General features: G+C 47.3%; 1 protein-coding gene across 2 annotated transcripts in view; it reads right to left on the reverse strand.

Annotated features, from left to right (window-relative positions):
- Positions 1 to 9,640: 9,640 nt before the first annotated feature.
- The window catches only part of RAP1A (RAP1A, member of RAS oncogene family), a 71,520-nt gene continuing 61,085 nt past the window's right edge, over positions 9,641 to 20,075 (reverse strand). For both annotated transcript variants that reach the window (XM_047785013.1, XM_047785012.1), the window contains 2 exons: positions 16,971 to 17,086; positions 9,641 to 13,625 (listed from right to left, as the gene is read on the reverse strand). In XM_047785013.1, the coding sequence (XP_047640969.1) occupies positions 17,000 to 17,086 (87 nt within the window). In that variant the 3' untranslated portion in view covers positions 9,641 to 13,625; positions 16,971 to 16,999. The remainder of the gene's footprint in view (positions 13,626 to 16,970; positions 17,087 to 20,075) is intronic.

A 20,075-nucleotide genomic window follows, 5' to 3' on the forward strand; every position in this document is an offset into this window, starting at 1 on the left:
TAACTGTTTGTTTCCTTGGAAAAGCGCTGCTCCAAGCACAGGTATTCAAGCCCAGCCCTCCTGGGAAGGGGAGCATTGGAGAAGCAGACCCCCACCCCCACACCAGCCTGTTGCCTTTGAGATGCCAGCCCATCTCTGGACCCCGAGGAATGGCAGATTAAGGAGCTTAGGAGCTAAAAGCATGTGCCTAAAGAGTGCTTCAGGGAGTTCCCATTGTGGTTCAGTGGGTTAAGAACCCAACTAGTATCCATGAGGATGCAGGTTCGATCCCTAGCCGCTCAGTGGGTTAAGGATCTGGCTTTGCCATGAGCTGTGATGTAGGTCACAGATGCAGCTTGGATCCCATGTGGCTGTGGCTGTGGCTGTGGCTATAGCCAGCAGCTGTAGCTCTGATTCGACTCCTAGTCTGAGAACTTCCACATGCTGCGGGTGGGCCCTAAAAAACAACCCCCCCCAAAAAAAGGTGCATTCCAAATGCACAGGAAAGGAAAGCTATTTGTATAGCACTTTCAATGTTTGAAAGGATTTTCATATCCCTTATCTCCTTCATGAATGTGCAAGAAAATCAGGTATTACTCCCACTTTCCAGATGAGGAGGCAAGGCTGGATGTGCTCCCTATCCAAGAGCAGGCCAGGCAGGGGCTGACTGAAGAGCAGAAGCCGGGCCCTGGAAGCACACACACTCCTTCCTCAACACCTTGTCTCTAGTGCAGAACCCCCACCCAGCGGCCAGGAACGTGTAGATTCACCAGCGAGAAGAAAACACAGCCGAGAAGAAATACACACTCATTTTCAAACCCCTAGCTCCATTCCGCTGCCTCCCTCTGTTCGGCACCAAGTGGAGCCCTCAGCCTCATTGTCCCTTCTCATCCCCAACCATCCAGGGTGGAGGGGCAGCAGCTCAGCTCCAGCACCCTCAGCTGCACCTACAGCCACACTGGGCACATGGCCCAGAGCGCTAGGCTGCACAGAGCCCGGGCTGCCTCTAGGTCCCTGGAAGCCGCCGTCCCTCCCACTCCCGCAGGGAACGCCCACCGGCTGGGGAAGGACAATGTGGGTCCCTGTTTGGGCGAGCCAGCCCGGGAGGGCACTCCCTCTCCCCTCCCTGCCTCCGCCTGGCTGAACTCCCTTGTGCCTGATGGGGGTGACAGCTGCAATTAGAGGCAAGACGCCTTCCTGCCCTCAGAGCATTTAATAGCAAATTGGAGAGGAAAAATAACCAGAAAGGCTCTTCCTGCATCCTGGACCCCGCAGGGCAGAGATGGAGGGAAGGGGGCTTAGAGTGAGCAGCCCCTCATCTCCCGTTGGGAGGTGTCTAGGGTCACTCTCAAATTCCCACACTTTCAAATGGTAGATATTTAGCGTTTGGTGGCAGAAGATATAAGAGGAAAGGTTGTTTGTTTTAGTGGGTTTTTTTTTTCCCTTTGAGCTCTGGCTATTTTCTAGGCAGTGTGCACAGTGTCTTTCAAACTTCAAAATGACCCTAGAAGATATTGTAAGTACCTGGCTATTCAACAGTGGCTCTTAGGGGTCATGTAAACCGCATACATCAGGTTGCTAGCAAACGAAAGAAGGAGGGTTTGAAACAGAGGGACATAGGGCTCTAAACCCCTGCCCTGTCCTGTCCTCTCCTCGCCCTGGAGGTGGCAGCTGAGCTAGCCCTTTCTGGAGGAAGCTAGCCCCTGCCCCTCCTTTGTGTCTTCCCACAGCACTCTGATGTTTCAGCTCTGGGTGAGGGCCCACTGGCCGTGGTGGCCTTGGGTGGTGGCGGGGCTGTATGCGCGCACCCGTGTGGAACATATGTGGATTCCACCTGCTGATTCATTGAGTCCAGAGAGGAGGGCGCCCTGGGTGCTGGATGGTGGAGAAGCGATCCAGCAATTTTTCGGGAAGGTGCCAGCTCTGAGTCGGGAATGATTCTACTGGAAACCAAGTCACCTCTTGGCCATTTATCTCTTCCGAGTCTGTTTCGTGGACTGGTCACTGCAATTGAGACCAACTGAACCAAACTCTGTGAACACCTCCCAGCGCCAGGCATTGTGGTGGAAGCTGAGAACAGAGCAGCAACAAGGACAAGGACTCAGTTCCTGACTCCAGGGGTCCGGCAGACAGAAAGAAGCAACTTGTAACCCATCGGTTAGCAGGGAGCGATCCAAGGGGCTGAAAACTCACTTTAACTTGGGCCAGAACAAAACAATTAGTGACATCTGCTGCCAACAAAATTCACAGGTTGTTGGGCATGTCATCTTCATGCTCTTATTCCTTCTCACCAAATTCTGGAAGTGGTGCCAGTGACTATTTGACACTGGGCGGGGGCGGTTCAGAGAAGTTAAGCAACTTGCCCTGGGGGTCCCAGTGTCAGGGTCGGGATTGAAACAGCGCCCACTGACTTGTAGCCTCGTGCTTTTCACATCGCCGGCAAACTGGCCCCGTCAACCCCAAAGCCAGGTCAAGAGGCACAACAACAAACCCCGTCCTCCCGCATTATCCACGCATGGAGAATAAACGGAATGCCAGCTGCCGGTGGCAGAATTTTGCCCGGATCTTGACAAGGCTGATGCAGTGCCCAGCCCTTGCCATGCTATGCTAGCGAAAGATTAGGGCCGATTCCGTTCATTTGCACATACCCCCCCCCGTCATTATTTTTCTTTCTCCCTCCCCTTCTGGGCTCCAGCCAGGACAGGGACGGAGACTGTATTTTACTGAAACGGGGAGGGGGGGGGAGAGGTGAATGAGGAGCTTGGGACGATGAGCGTGGGGGTGGGGAGCCGTGAGGGGAGGTAGTGGAAGGAAGCGGAGAGAAATTGGCCGAATGCCGTCCCTGGGGCTCATTTTATGGTTAATTAGGACATGCAAATAAGCTGGAAGCTCGTTCAATACCCTCCCTGGCACAGGGCCCTGCCTCGCACCTGGCCCACTTCCTGGCAGGTACGGGGGTCCCCGGATTGGCCCAGGCCTTTGCCCTGAGCCCCACCTGCTTCTCGGCGGCCCTGGGGCCAGAGTGTCTGTAGAGGATCCTCGACCACTAGGAGGAGCTAGAAGAGTCCCCGCTGGGCGTGGTCCCCCTTCCTTTCTCCTCCCCTCCCTTCGGCCCTGGGACCCCTCCTTCCCCAGGGCCCCTCTCCCTTAGGCACTTCCCCTGCACCACCCTTCGGGTTGAGATCTGAATTCAAGCCCCTGAGGACTAGGGACCCGGTTCAGCTCTGTCCCCACCACGTGCCGCCCGGTTCCCCCGGGCCCCGTGGGAAGGCGGGGGCCGGGGCTCGGGTGGCGCCTCTTTCTTGCTCGGCCCCAGCACCATTTCCTGCAGCGCCTCCGTCAAAGCAGAAGCACAGCCTGTCTCTGGCTTTCAGCGTCCCTAGGTGACTTCTCCAGCCAGGGCACTACCGACTCAGAGTCAAACAAGAGAGGAGACCCTTCCCCGTCACTGTGTGAGCCTGGACCTCCCTGAGCCTCGTCGTTCTCAGCTGTGAAACGCAAGAAAATGCGGGGCTGCTGCGAGAGGTGGGGGACAGGAGGCCCCTCGGGGTTTAGAACGCAGCAGAAGCTGTGTACCGGGGACCCGACCTTCACTTCCGGCGCCAACCGGGCCACCCAGGGTAAAAACGCAGAAAGATAAAAAGCAGCTGTGTCTCTGGGTCTTGGTCTCCTCTCCCGCCCTGTTGCCTCGCAGGATTGTAGCAAGGATCAGAGAAGGCCCTAAGCATGAGTGTGGTTTTGTACATGGTAAAAATATTACCCAGATGGGCTGTTTGCCAAATGGCAAACAATTTACATTTTTTTGGAAGGGCAGCGTGGGCTGAGCTCAGAGATGGTGTCCCAAGGCCCCCCACAGCCTGAGGATGAGCTGCTGGGAGCACCCCCAGCCCTCCCAGCCCGGCTCTCCCTCTCAGTCAATTCCTGGCAAGGACTAGCGTGGCATGAGCCAGGTTCTGAGGGTTTTGAGAAGAGTCAGGTCCCCATCTGGTCTCTCTGCTTTTGAAGGCTTTAGTGGCTGGAGTTCCTGCCAGGCCCCGCATTTCCCCTTCCCGTCCGCCCTCCTTGGGGGGTTGGGTAGTGGCCTAAAGGTGCTTGCGGCTGTCCTCTGAGCATCCACACCCCCTGGATGGGGTGGGAGGGAGCCATCCCTGAATCCTGCCCCTCACGAGGTCTTGGCTCAGGCTGGGGATCTGGAGGGGGGATGGCTTAGAAGGGGCCTAGCAGACCCCAGGGTTCAGAGCAGGGGCCCAGGACGGCAGACCAGACCACAGTCACCCCTGTGGTACTGTTATTAGCATGTCCCCTGCCTTCCCTCAGCCCCCTCTCCCCAACCTTAAAACAAAAAGGATGATGAAGCCTCTTTCCCAGATTCCCTCTGAACTCGACAGAGGACTCCTCCCTGCTCCTCTCCCTGCGCCCTTCAATCAGCCAGATCCCTCTACCTTCCACTCCGAGCCCCAGATGTACGCCAAGGCCTAGCACCCCACCCCATACCCACTCAGAGCATGACAATTAAGTCCGCCTTGCCAATGTCCCTAAAGCCACATGCACATTCTTGTCCCCCACTGGTGCCCTCCTCTTTCTTCCTGCCCCTTAAGTGTCCACCCCCCACTCCCACCCCCACTGCTGTCTGAAAGCATCTCTGTGTTCTGGGTCAGAGAGAAGCTTCCAAGGAATGATGTGGGAGGGGGCCCTTCTCGGGCATCTATTCCTCAGCACAGCGCCCAGGGCCAGAGTAACCTGACGAGGGGCCAGGCCTGCACCTTACACTTGGCCTTCCCCTCGTCCTGGCCAGACTGGGCCCTGGGTGGAGGAGGGAGCAGGATTCCAACTCTCCACCAGGGCTCCGGCCACAGCTGCCACACTCCCTGGCTTCCACTCCACAGAATCCATTCTCCATTCGCTCCAGGAGATGCCCCGGGGTTGCCCAGGATGCCCTTCCTCTTCCAGGGACAGCGGAATCACTGCCCCACGTGACCTCCTGCATGCCCTGTGCCTCCCGCCCTGTCCTGACCAAGGCTCAGCTCCGGGCTCTCTGCCCTGCCCCTCCAGCTCCCTCTATTCTCAGCTTCCCCCCACTGGCCAGGGAGGGATGGCTCAGGCAGGGGCTCTGGACACCCTGGGCTGAGGCTGCCTCCCTGCTCTGGGGTGTTGGTTTGGGGGGAGGATGTCCCCATCCAAGGGAAGATGAATAAGGTTTTGTTCTCTGTTTTCTCGTTGCCCCGCTCGGCGTGTTACTTCCCTGGCTGCTCCCCTTCCTCCGATGCTCTCCCCAGCCCCTTCCTCACCACCCCCTGCCCGGCCAGAGGCCCCGGCCCCGCAGCTGCAAGGAAATAAATACTGCTGGGCTCTGGGAGGACAGAGGAGGTCAAGGAAGTGCCTTTGAGATCCTGCGACCCCATCCTCTTTTGGCCTGTCTTCCATGGCGTCCGGAGGCCCAGCCCTACCCAACAGGCCCCAGCGGACTCGCTCGGCCTTATTTCTGGGCTCTTCTCTCCCCCTCCTTGTCCCTCTGGGGAGACGAGCATTTGAGTGCTCCAAGCTTGGGCTTTTTTTGGCCTCTAGGTCTTTGCACTGATGTTTCCCCACTGCCCCAGTCTGGCTGACTTGTCACTCAACTTTCACGCTGCAACTTAAAGGGCATCTCCTCTGCAGAGTCCTCCCTACCCCAGGCTTTACCTGGGCCGGTATCCAACGACAGGACTTACTTTGTCAGTCCCCCAGATTGTGAACCCCTCCAGGGAAGCAAGGCCTCCTCCCTCAGTCCTGTATCTCCAGCGCTGAGCAGGTGGCTCTGGATGTGACCTTCACTCCTCAGAGCGAGCCCCCAGCTGAGCCCGGCTCCTGCGTGTCCTGCTTTAGGTAAGACCAGCAGTCAAGGCCCCCTGGGCTCCACTCCTCAGTGTACTCCCGAGAGAGAAGAGCTGCGGCCAAGGTCAATTACCCTCCATGCGGAAACCCCTCTACAAGCTGTAGTGTGGTGCCCTCTGTCCTAGGGCTGGGGCTTTGTCTCTGCTCTGGCTTCCCAGGCCAATTCCATTCTAATGCTGGTTGTCTGGGGAGCCTGGGCCCTCACCCTCCCACCCAGTGCCCTGCCCCAGCGTGCTGTCATCAGCTGCCCAGAGCTCAGGCCACCTCTCTGCCAGTGGACCCCAGTTGCCATCCTGGAGGATGTCACGTTTACCTCAGCATCTCATTTTTCCCCTTTATTTTCTTTTTCTTTCGGCTTTCTAGGGTCGCACCCTATATGGAGGTTCCCAAGCTAAGGGTGGAATCAGAGCTACAGCTGCTGGCCTACACCACAGCCACAGCAACATGGTATCTGAGCCTCATCTTTGACCTACACCACAGCTCAGGGCAGCACTCGATCCCCGACCCACTGAGCAAGGCCAGGGGTCGATCGGCATCCCCATGGATCCTAGTCGGGTTTGTTACTGCTGAGCCACGAGGGGAACCTTCTACCTGCTCCCTCTCTGCAGGTCTTCCTGAGCTTGCTCATCTCCTTGTCCTTTTATGGCCCCATCTGGCCCAGACTTGCTCCTAGTCCCGGAGTTTTTCTTAACCTGCCTTGCCAGGGCTCCCCACCCCTACTGGGGACATGGAGTCTGCTAGATTGTCCTTCCCTCATTGTGACTCTGGAGGTCAGGGTGGGGCGGGGGAAGGAAGTTGAGAGTTGGGTGTTCAGCGCCTTCCCTACCTCCAGCCCCACTACTGGCCACACTCCAGGCATTGTCTCCCAGGGGCTGAGCCGCCAGCAAGGCAGCATGCGTACCAGTCGTCTGCGCAGAAGTGGTGGGAAAGGGGAGGGTGTGAGGCATGAGTTTTTTTTTAAAAGCAAAAAGCAGAAATGGAGTTCTCCCCAAATGGTCTAAGTACAGCAACTGATCTCCCTGCATAGACTCTGCTCCCCAAGTGGAAGTGCCAAGGTTGGTGTCTTCGTCCCAGAGGGACTGGCCTAGGGGTAAGCTCCTTATCCCAGGGAGCACTGGGCAGACTGACTCAAGCAGGTGTTAGAGTCCCTGACCTGAGCTGCCAAGTAAGTAAGTAAGTGAGCTGTTCAAATAAGTCAGTTTATATCCTGGAAAATAAGGGGTTAGGTGCTGCATCAGCGATTTCAAGGGATCAAAGAACCCCAAAGCTTCTGGTCTTGGCTTCCAGACGCTACAGGGAGGATAAGGTAAACTTCTTCCCTCCAGGGAAGAGGGGGCAGGGCCCAGGGCTGAGTTCCACGTCCAACTTCCCAAAATGGGGACCCTGCGAGGAATAGCATCCCTCTCAATCCCGGTGGCTCCTTCAAACTCCCCAGCCCACCCAGCTGGAGGGACACCAGCGATGCCGAGGGCAAGACGGGCAGGGGGCTATGGAAGCATGGCTTGTATCTTTGCCCTCACCCACAAGGGAAGGCCGGAATGATGGGATTGGGTGGGAATGTCTTAGTGGCCTTCTCAATCAAAAGGGTGAGAGCCCCAGGGGAAGGCAGGGCTGCTTGCTGTCTTCTGCTGTGAAGGAAGAGCCAAGGAAGGGAAACGTGGGAGCGTGAGGTGGGAACTAAGATTTACTACAGGCCCAGCAGGTGTCAAAAGGTGAGGGAGCAGCTTCATGTCAAGTGAAGCAGAGGAATACAGAGCAAAGAGGGAGATGCTCCATTCCTCTCTAACCTCTGAGTGCCCGTGTGAACGCTGGGTCCCTTCTAAACGGAGCTTTTGTGTGGGACTGTTCACAGCCGTGGGCCTCAGAAAGCACTGTCACTAGAGAAAGAGGGAAAATGAAGTGGCAGATGAAGACTGGGAAGACGGACGGGATCCATGCAGGGGTGAGCCTTCTAACCCCGAAACTGTCATCCTCATCAGTCCTGAGGTCTCCCCATCCCTGCTTCTCCAAATCTCCCCCAGATGATGCTAAGGGCCTGTTATTTGCTTAGCGCCACCTACTCAACTGCTGATTTCTTGTTTCAAGGCCTGTCACGTGGCTCCAGCCTCTCCCTTCCACATCAACACCAACTGAAACTAGATTTCGCCGCGTTCCGATTTCCTGCACTTGCTTTTTCCTGAAATCTGCCCGTAAGATTCTCACCCACTCTCACCTGTTGAAAGGTCCACCCTTTAGAGCCCGGTTCAAACTCGTCTCTCAAAGCATCGTGGATCTCACAGAGCTAAGCCATCGGTCTCTTCTTTGCTTACAACTTCTCTACGGTACTTTTACTGGTTCTTTGCGACCCACCGGCTGCCATGCCATGTGCTGTTTCTCTTCTGCCACGATACCCGCCCACGCTCCCATCAGGGTCAGCTTCTTTCCTAGCTTGCCCCCTCAGCGGGCCGCCCCTGTTGGTGCGCGTGCACACACACACACACACACACACACACAGCGCCCTGCCCTGTGTGCACACACACACACACACACACACACACACACAGCGCCCTGCCCTGCCTGGTACGAGCCACGCTTGGTGGCTCCATTGCCCGTTTTCGTTTTCTCCCACAGGTACTCCCCTGACAGCTCGTCCCCATCAATGGTGAGCGCCGTGTTCTCCTTCGCTGATTCTTTATCTCCCAACCTCATGATGGCATCCTTGGATCTCTTCTATGCTCCGCCCCAGTGATCCCGCTCAGCTTCGTGTTCTTAAATAGTAAATGTAAATCTCCTGTCCAGACCTCTTCCTCCGATTCCAGACTCATATCCACCACCTACTGTACAACTCTAGAATCGGACACACCTCTCACCCTCAGCACGTTCAAAATCAAGCTCCTGATCCCCCTCTATTCTCCTCCCAAACCCGCGCCTGCCGTCATCTCCACCACCTTCATTATAGCCCACACTCTTGAAGTCATCTTTGACTCTGTCTCTCGCAACTCCACGTGTCGGCAAACCTGTTGGCTCCACTCCCACACTTGGTTATTCAGCCTCCTGACTGGCTTCGCTGTTCCCATCCTTGCCCTTCTCTAGGCTGTTCTCAAATCAATTCCCAGAGTATTCCTGATGGAAGCCTGGGTCCGATCACATCATTGCCTCTGCTGAAATCCCTTCCAGGGAACCCACTCAGTAAATGCTGAATTCAGGAAAACTGCCTGCACCCAATCTCACTCTCTCCCTGCCTCCTCTGCTCCAGTCACGCTGGCCTCCTGGCTGATCCTCCAACGTGCCAGGCACATGCCCACCTTGTGGCATATACAGACCCTTCCTACTGCAGGAAGCCATTCATTCCCCTGGGCAGGTGTATTATGAGCTACAATTTCAAGTATCATGCAAGGAGCAATTTCAGTGAGAACCTAAACCTCTGGGTCACTCCCACCAGTCCTTCTGCCCAGCTCTCCTGCCCCGTTACCCTGCTCAACTCTTCTCCATAGTGCTCTTCACACACACACACACACACACACACACACACACACACACACACACACCTGCCAGAAACTCTGTGAGGGAAGCGATTTTGGCTTGTATTATTATATCCCCTGATGTATCCTCAACATGCAGATCGGCACCCAGCATACAGTAAGAGGCACAGTAAGTATTTGCTGACAGGTCTATAAGGATCGTGCCTTGTTTTGCTTTGGAAGCTCTACAAGAACTTTTACACAGTTAAAAGCAGGCACAAGACCTTGTGTCTTGTTGATTTTCAAAATGCACTGAAAACAACAGCTCAAAATAAGAGTCACATCACTGCTTAAAATGGGAAGAAGGTTTATTAAGAGTTTTCCTCAAAAGGAACAGCCAAACCCATGCTTCTTAAGAGAAGCGAATAGCAGGAAATATATGTCACACCTTGGGCCCAGAACCACAGGAAGCTTAACAAGCCAAAGAACTTGCACCCCCCCCGCCCCAATTCACTTTTAAAGCTCTTGCTTTCAACAGAATCCATGCTGCCTTCCCAGAAAACAGAACCAGGTACCCAGTTCAAAGTCTCCAGCTGTTCCCAACAAGAATATTTAAGCAAGATACGGCATTAAACAAAGGGACTGCACATTCAACAAACCCGAGATGAAGTTGTAAGAAAAACCCATGTTCAATGCAATGTCTATACTACATTTTCAAGAATAACTTGCATTTTCTACAGTTTGGGGGGACTAGAAATGCTAAAACCTGGGTGGTCAGACTGCCTCAAAAGCTCACATTCATTTCTTTCCCCGCAAGATGGGCCCTTTCCGGATCCTGGACCAGCAACCCAAGCTACTCTGCCCTTTTCAGTTTGGAGCTGAGTCAAGGGGGGGCTATTTCAACGCACATTTAAGTAGCACCTTAAGTAAGTACAAGACCCAAATAAAACAAAAGGTTACTTTACAACTTATTCTTCTCCTCCAAACACCTGACAATTTCTTCCCTTTGGTTTCACAACACGTGTGAACGGGTGGATTTTGTTTGGGTCCTCTGACATTCTACTGTGATGGTTTGCGAAAGAAATGCTGCCCCTCAGTCTTGAAAACAAAAATCGGATACATGAACTGACAAATACATGTGTACCTACACAGATGATGAGGCAAAATATATGAAATTGGGCAGGTCTAGAAAATGTGGAAAGTTCGGAAGTGAAGAAAAATAGCTCCAGACCAAGTAACCTGTTTTCGTAAAGCTCGTAATAATGAGACATCAGTGTATCTTCCCAAGGAGTAACTTTCCCAAGCGTCGTGGGACTGCAACGCTTCAGGCTGCCTCGCTGAGGGGCAAAGGCGGCCAGTTAGATGGCAGATCCAGGCGCCTAACAGAGATCCGTTCCCAGCTGGAGGGGAAGAGAATGACAGGCCGCTATCCACCCCTCTCTACCTCTCCTAAGGGAACTTACCCTGTGGCCACGGTTCAGTATTATTCTTGTCTTTGATGAGCTTCTCATATCTTCCCTGCCCAATTAAACCACAAACTCTTGCGAGGAGGCCCTGACGCCTCTTTGCGAGGCATGCAGTGTTTACAGCAGAGAAGGCTCGCATACACACTTGTAACTCAATGCTCCGGGAAGCGTTAACTGATGCTGAAGCTCCCTCTGGTGGAGGGGAGACTGATAGATTATGCGCTTCCTGTTCGGTTCTTAGAGACGGTTTGGGGACATTACTCAGCCATTAAAGTCGTTTGCGTTTTAGCGGAAAAAAGCAAACTAGTGACTGTGACATTGAGCCTCCTTTAAATTATACATTACTCATAAAACCAAAGTTATTATATGCCAAATAGCCATAAATACTAATAGCATGGTTTCAGTTTTTGAATATTTATCATGAGATTCTCATACTATCCTTGAGGACTTTTTGATTTTTCTGCTCTAAAGACACATCTTATTTTCCTCCCCTCTGGGACTGAGAGGAAGGACTTCACGCAGGGAGGGGCTCACCCTGTAAGAGGCCCACCCATCTCACCAACAGGATGTCTCTCCACCTTGCTCAGCAATGGCAGCCTTCTTTGCGACAGTGACGCGTATCTCTGATTTCGGCTGGTCCTGCTCGTCATACGACAGTGGGCCACAAGGGCATGTTTCTTCACAGTTTCACTTGATCCCAAGTGGACTGTACACAATGTAACAAAGAAATCCAATACCTGCCATCTTTTCCTACCCTGTTCTAAAACAGAGAACACTGAGTTTATGCTACTAGTCAAGCAGATTGTAACCTGGAGTTATTCTTATTTAAAATAATTCCTACTTAACTCTGGCAAATAACTATACAATTATGTAACAGGTAATATTTAGAAACGTCTACTAGTTTATGAGATGTTTACCTTACCTATGATCTTTAAATCCAAAGGAATGCTTGAGAGGTGAGTTTTAAAGCAGAATAACTTTAGAGGACCTTAAAATATGCCACCCTGACCTGGACGGTCTGGCCCTAATGCTTCATTTTTTTTTAATTTATTGCATTTATGAGATTTTTTTGGCCCCTAGTCCCAGACATATGTATTACTGGATCAGTAGAAGTTATTAGGTAACTACGTTGATTAGAAACTTAGAAGAATACAATTTCTATATACCTTTTTTATAGTATTTTTACATTTTCTCAGGTTGGTCAGAGCTAACCTTGGAAATCTCATCTTTAAATTTCAGTTCAGTACCTGGTGGGGCTGACCGCACTCCTGGAATCTCAGCAAGGCATGAACGCTACTTCACACCTAGTTGCAACAAGACAGCATCTAGATCCCTGAGCAATGCTTTGGACCCTCTAGGACGGGTCTCCTCCTTAACATTCAGGGACAAGGCACAGGGTTTCCTAAACTTGTTTCTTTCCCTCTCCAGCACTTAAATGGCTAACAAGCTGTTCGGCTCTACCTCTAGGGCGTGCATAAATCCTATCACCCTAGCTTCATGTCCTACTTAAGCCTCACTTTTGTAAAAAACAAAAAAAAACTGGGAAGGAAAAGAAAAGCACCACTAAATAGCCAGCTAAAAACGTAACTTCACAATCTTTTCCATATGGCTACCACTATACTACTTCACATATGTCAAAGAAAAAGCAACTGACACATCCTTTGTATGCTTTTTCACTTTCATCCACTTCTTTCAGATTCTTCAATCTATTATAAAGCAAATTTGAAAATTTTTACATAACATTTCATTGGTGGACTTACACTCAACAAATTAACAATGGCAAAAGGATTCCCTTGATGAAATTACAAGCTGCGGAAGATTTGAAATAGTAAAAGTTAAACCCTGATACAGTATTAAACTTATCTTTTACATATAAAAATAATACACAGTGGGATATTTTATTCAATAAGATACAATCTTTAAGATCAAGAGAGAATATACAAAACTACTGAATGTAGTCTCATGTACTTTACTGTATAATAGGAATAAATATATCTAGAACAGAAAGTGCGAGGTCTGTTCATAGAGAGATCACCATTTACTTCGGGATTTAAAGCCAAGTGTTCTGTAGGGACCAACCAGAAAGGAGCTACGGCCTGCATTTAAAATGATGTGATCATTATAAAATAAAGGCCTTAAATCTATAAACAATAACAAAAACACACAAACCAAATGAAAATGTACTAAAATTTAATCATCCATAAAAGCTGTAATTTAATCTGACAGTAAAACACAAGAAGCAATATTAGAGTTGGTTTAGTATATTATATATTTTAGCTTTGAAAGCCATAGAAATCAGTTATCCCAGTTTTTTCCTATAAAAGACCCATTTTTCCAAAGCATTATGCACAAACAATTTTAATTAGAATATAATGACAGAATGATATTTCATAATTTTTTAAATATAAAATGAAGTCAATGACTCAAAAAAGTTATCTGCTGCAATGAGTTTGAGGGGAAATTTTCATAATCTATATCATTACAGATATAAAGTATAATGGTTCAACTTTTTAGTGCTTGACAGGGAGGAAACATGATAAAAAGGTCAATATGAAATCATCTGATTATAGTAGCAATATCTAACATTTGAAATGCATCCATGCTCTTTTGTATAATCATATTAGAGTCAAGTATATTTATTTTCACATCTGTTATAACTGCTATTGCAAAGGAGAAATACTATTGTCTTATTTTCCAAGAGATATACACAGAGCAATTTTTTTTTTCTCCAGGGAACTTGTGCAAACCAATATAAGATCTAAATTCTTCACATAATATATAAAACAGAAGAAGCCTCTTCAGATTTATTTTTTGAAGTCTGGAATGCTGGCACTTTCCAATTAGGCAACAGTTCTTCATTCCTGTAAATCTAGAATATTGAATAGACACAGATATATATTTATATATATAGTTAACCTCGATGTCAGAAGATAGTAGATAAGCATAGATTCAATAATATAGAAAAAAACAATGATTTAGGTTGACCATTACCAGATAACTAAATTATATTAAAAAGACACAGAAACACAGCTATTTTAAACTCCCTTTTAAAATGCCTAAGAAATAGTTTCATTTACTTTGTGTTTCACTGTATATCTGAGAGTCCTGTCTATAAAGAGGAAAACAGTGATTATTTAATTTCTACCCCATTATCATCTTAAATAAAAGTTCCGTTTCCAATAAGGAAACAACTTCTGCCTGCATAAACTTTCCATGGGAAATTGTTTGTTAGTTTTTTCTTTCTTTTTTTTTTTGCTTTTTAGGGCTGCTTCCGCAGCATATGGAGGTTCCCAGGCTAGGGGTCCAATGAGAGCTGTAGCCACCGGCCTACACCACAGCCACAGAAATGCAAGATCCGAGCCATGTCCGAGACCTACACCCCAGCTCCCGGCAACACCAGATCCTTAACCCACTGAGTGAGGCCAGGGATCCAACCCGCATCCTCAAGGATCCTAGTCAGGTTCATTAAGTGCTGAGGGCACTCCCTGGGAAATTCTTTTTTTTTTTTTTGTCTTTTTGCCATTTCTTGGGCCGCTCCCATGGCATATGGAGGTTCCCAGGCTAGGGGTCGAATCGGAGCTGTAGCCACTGGCCTATGCCAGAGCCACAGCAACGCGGGATCCGAGCCGCGTCTGCAACCTACACCACAGCTCACGGCAACGCCGGATCGTTAACCCACTGAGCAAGGGCAGGGATTGAATCTGCAACCTCATGGTTCCTAGTCGGATTCGTTAACCACTGCGCCACGACGGGAACTCCTCCGGAAATTCTTTATTTAACCATTTTATGACTGTTTACATTAGGGTTGCCCCTTCCAGTTAAGGCTAGGACAAGACGAGATGATACAGAAAGCTGGTCCCCATTTTCCAGGGCAGATGACCCAAAGTTAGGTTTATTGTTCAGCAGAAAAGAATTAAGTTAAAGAAAGAACTCTCCTGAAGACGAATTTCTTCCCTCAGTTTTAAAGAGTATGGCATATTAGAAAGAGCTTGATGTGTTTCAATGTGATTTTGCCTAATGACTAAGGCTGGATAAGCTGCCCTTAAGGTTCACACACTCTTACTAAAACATTTACAGATGCTCGTTAAATTTATCCCATATCTGGGTGCTTTTTAAATGGGACCAACGTGGCACTTCAAGTGTATAACCACAGCAAAATGCTCTGCAAAGTATTCTAATTACTAAGGAACCTATTATTTGGTAATATCAAATATCCACAGAGATCTCAGGTAACGTATTAAATATACTCTAAGTTGAATTACATATCAGAGTCAGAGAATTTATGCAACCAGGACGAAAGTCTTATTTCTAGATTTAGGTCAAGACTTCTCTCCTCTAAGGTAAAATTCACAGTAGTACACTGGAGGGTGTGTATGAGTGAATTTTCATAATAGGCCAGGAGATGGCACCTCTTCCTTTAAACATAAGACAAAAGCACATTTTTCCGAGAACCGGAAATTAGAGGAGGGTTAGCGAACGTAATCGTTAAGAATGAGCAAGTCAACTAACTATAAAATATAGAGTTAAATAATCTATTTCAGAAAAGGAACTGAAATTCTCACTTTTTCTACCTTTGTACCTTTACCTAAAGAAACAAAAATACCAATAATTTTAATAATAATCCCTTTCAGGGAGCTGATGAGCTATAGCTACTGGCTCAAGATTTCACTAAAAACCTGAGCAACCATTTGGCCAGAAACTGTTTTTCCTAAGTCTGACTACCAGAGGCAATCCGTGTCCCTTTCTTTCTTCTGTCTGTTTTCCCTTCATTTAAAAGGGGTACAGTTACTCAGCTGTTTCCTGTAAGGATGAGATTCAGTCCTATCTCTAAGGAAGCACGTATTAGTTAACCTGGGGCCCTAGAAGACGGAATCTGCTAAATGGACCCCAAAGACTTACAAGAGTCAGCACAACCAACTCTCATGTGGGGAGCGGATTTCTTTCCTCTAAGTGGACTAAGTTTAGCAACAGTCCCATAATTAGAATCAAATTACATCATAAATCCACTCCATGAGAATATTCTTTTATGGTAATGTTTATAGAGTTGGTGAACCTAAGCAGAAACTGTTTAGGGGATTTAAATATATAATTAAAGAAAAACAAACAAATGGTCCCACATGGCCTGCTCTCTCACTTGATTGGCAGCTTCAATGCTGCCACTAATTTCTCTCCAAAGGGTTCACTTAATGAAAACTTAAGTGGTACTTAAAGTTGACTACTACCTAGAGACCTACCGAAGGAGCATTTGAACAAAGTCAACCCATACCTGAGAGGAAATGACTACTAAAACTACAGTGACATACCACCCGCCCAGCAGAATGGCTCAAGGTGAAAGGACGGACAACAGCAAATGGGGGGAGGATGTGGCACGCATAAACTGCTGGCAGGTGTGTAACCTGGTACAACGACTTTGAAAAACTTCTTAGCAGTACCCATGGAAGCTAACCATCTATATAGTTTATAATCTGGCCACTGCATTCCTGTATATACACCAAACAGAAATGCATGCACACGCACAAGAATGTGCACAGGAACCATCCTTGCTCCTGAAAAGAACCCAAACGTCCATCAATAGCAGAAGAGAGAAGTCTACTGCTCAGTTTTAAAGACTGCTGTATTACGGTCATACAATAAAAATGAACTACTGCTATATGCAACAAGGATCATTCTCAAAAACACTTTTGAGTGAAAGACGACAGACATAAAGTAACATTACATGTTTTTGTTTCTGTCATGTTCAAAGAGAGGCAAAACCAATCTATTGTGTCAGGAATCAGGGCTGGGATTTGGGGAGGAATGACTTTTATAAATATATACAGGTGTGTTCACTTTGAAATAATTCATCAATTTTTTTTTTCTTTCCACATGAACCACTGTTCTGCTTCAATTCAGCATGATCTTGGGTGTGACCTTGGAACACTTTCTATTCATTCAACCACTACTTTCTGAACACCTACTCTGTACCAGGCCCTGGGGACATGCTGGTGAGCAAAACAGATGTGATCCTTGATTTCCCTCAGACAGCTTAGACTCATGGGGGGAAGGGACAAAGTATCCAACAGATGAACATACTGACATTTGTAACATAAAACACAGTCACAAATTACAGGAGCCTGGGAATTACCCTAATAGGTGAAATGGGACGTGGATAATGTTGGGGAAAGCCCAAAATAAGAGGATAAGAAAGGCATCTCCTCTGCTTTTAGAATCTTACCTGGCTCAGAGCTGCTGCTTACTGCAGGTCTAAAGCAGCAGACATGATTTCTTTTTGGGCTTCTTCTTTTCCACTGGTGTTTTCCTATTTATCTGTCTGACCAGGTCATAAAATATCTAAATAAATATAAGAAAAAAGTACTCATTGAAGCAACATTTGAGACTCTTCCACAAAATGATCTTGGTTCTGTTAAATATTATTCTGCTCTTGGATCTGTGTTCTGCCCCTTTAACAGTAGATTTCTTAGAAGCCCAGGCTGATTTTCAGTCAGGACGAAGCAGGACTCACCTGTTTATGATGCGGGAAACATGCTTGCTCTTAGATATTGAATAACAAACTGAGCAAAAGAATTGGTAGTGAAAAAATAAAAGTAGTGAAGTTACTTTCTTTATGGAATCTGCTATGCCTCAAGACCTAAAACTGTGCTCAGCTGAAATCTTCATACTGGCTTTATTTTTTAAAAAACTTTAAACTTACAGAAAAGCTGCAAGAATAGGACCAAGAACTGATGTATATTTGTCACCCATATTCACTAATTACTAACATCTTGCCAACCGTACTTTATCTTTTCCCTCCCCGTCCCACACTCTCTCTTATTTTCTTTTTTTCTCTCTCTCTCTCTTTTTTTTTTTTGTCTTTTTGGGCTGTATCCACGGCATAAGGAGGTTCCTAGGCCAGGGGTCCAACTGGAACTGTAGCCTCCGGCCTACACCAGAGCCACAGGAATGAGGGATCCAAGCCACGTCTGTGACCTACACCACAGCTCACAGCAACGCTGGATCCTTAACCCATTGAGCAAGGCCAGGGATTGAACCCGAGTCCTCATGGATAGCTAGTCAGGTTTGCTAACTGCTGAGCCACGACAGGAACTCCTCTCTCATTTTCTAAACCATTTGTGAGTAGTCTGCATATCAGAGGTCCTTTAATAGTTGAGTGTATGTTTCCTAAGAACAAGGATAATTCTTTTACATAACCACATCACAGTTATCACACTAAAACATTTAAGTGCTGTTGCCTTACTCCGTATCATCTACAATGCAAATTCCAATTTTGTCAGCTATCTCAACAATGCCCTTTAGAGTCATCTTCCCTGAAAAGGATCTACCCCGGATCACAAAGTACATTTAACTTCCAAGTTACTTTAATCTTTTAAAATCAACACTAGTTCCTCAATCCTTGTCTTTCATGATGTTGTTCCTGAAAAATAATCGCTAGTAACTTTACAGAATTTCCTTCAGTCTGGGTTAGTCTGATGTTTCCAGATTCATGTTACACATTTTTGGCTGGAAGAGGACAAAAGAGATACTGTGTTCCTTTCAAGGTATAACATGTAAAAGCATATGATTATTGTGATGTTAATTTTGGTTAAAGTGACAAACAGAAAGTTTACGATCCCTGGTTTGAACTGTTATCTGTTAATAAATCTTTTAGATTCATTTTGGATGAAAAATACAAGATGTCAAGAATAAAAATACAGTATCACTTATTTCACAGAAGCAGATTATTTTAATTCTGATATGTTTCATGGTACAAAGTATGCCGAAATGTTGCAACATGAAACAGATGAACTAAATTTGGTTTTTTGATATGAAAAGCAAACACTCATTTACTAATGACTTGGAGCAGAAACACATATCACAGATGCTCCCTACTATTACCCATCTGTAATAAACAGTGCTTTGGGGAAGTGTATTGAAACGTCCTAGCTTTTTAAGGGCATTACAGACAAAATGTGAATATGCACTGAACATGGACTGCGTCAATGTCAACGTTCTAGATTTTAACAATGATGTTGTGGTTGTCTAAGAGAATATCTTTTTTTTCTTTCTTTTTGGGCCACTCTGAGACATGTGGAGTTCCTGAGCCAGGGATCAGATTCGAGCCACATGTGCAGCCTACACTGCACTATAGCAAGGCCAGATCCTTAACCCACTGTGCTGAGCCAGGGATGGAACCTGCGTCCCAGCGCTCCAGAGACACTGCCGATCCCATTACGACACAGCAGGAACTCCATGAGGATATCTTTGATCTAAGGGTACACTCAGTGACATATATATCTGGGAATAAAAGAGTGATATGCAAACATATGTGACCAATGTTAACAGATGGTAAATCTGGGTGGAGGGTAAAAAGAAATCCTCTTTGTTGTTTTCATACCTTTGAAGAAAGTTTTAAAAGTAGCATATTTTAAAAATTATTGGTCTACACTTCTTTAAGATGGTACTCAGATAAAACAACTTCAGGGAGTTCCCTGGCAGAGCAGCAGGTTAGGGATCCAGCACTGTCACTGCTGTGGTGCGGGTTCCATCCTTGGCCCGGGAATTTCTGCATGCTGCAGGCATGACCAAACAAACAACCAAACCAAAAAAAAAAAAAAAAAAAAAAAAAAAAAACCAACAAAAAAACCCAACCAAAACCAAAACAAAACAGAACACTTCTCTACTTTTTTTTTAAAAAAAGATCCTAAACTGATAAGAGATTAATATCCAACATATATATAAATAGCTCACACAACTCAACATCAAAAAAAAAAAAAAAACAAACCAACAACCTGATTTTAAAAATGGACAGAAGAACCGAAGAGACATTTTTCCAAAGAGGAAATGCAGATGGCCAATAGGCACATAAAAAGATGCTAAACATCACTAGTCATCAGAGAAATGCAAATCAAAACCACCATGAGATATGACCTCACACCTGTCAGAACGGCCATCATCAACAAGAGCACAAATAACAGATACTGGGGAGGATGTGGAGAACGGGGAACCCTCACGCATTGTTGGTGGGAATGTAAGTTGGTGCAGCCACCCTGGAAAACAGTATGCAGGTTTCTCAAAAACACTAAAAAGACAACTACATATAACCCAGCAATTCCACTCCTGGGTATGTCCCCTCCCCCCAAAAAACCCCCAAAACCCACTGATTCGAAAATATACATGCACCCTAATGTTCACGGCAGCATTATTTGTAACTGCCAAGACATGGAAGCAATCTAAGTGTCCACCAACAGATGAACAGACAAAAGAAGGTGTGATGTATATATACAATGGAATACCACATGGCCATAAAAAAACGAAATTTTGCCATCTGCAGCAACATGGATGG

This window comes from Phacochoerus africanus, chromosome 6, assembly GCF_016906955.1.
Source record: "Phacochoerus africanus isolate WHEZ1 chromosome 6, ROS_Pafr_v1, whole genome shotgun sequence".
Lineage (NCBI taxonomy): Eukaryota > Metazoa > Chordata > Mammalia > Artiodactyla > Suidae > Phacochoerus > Phacochoerus africanus.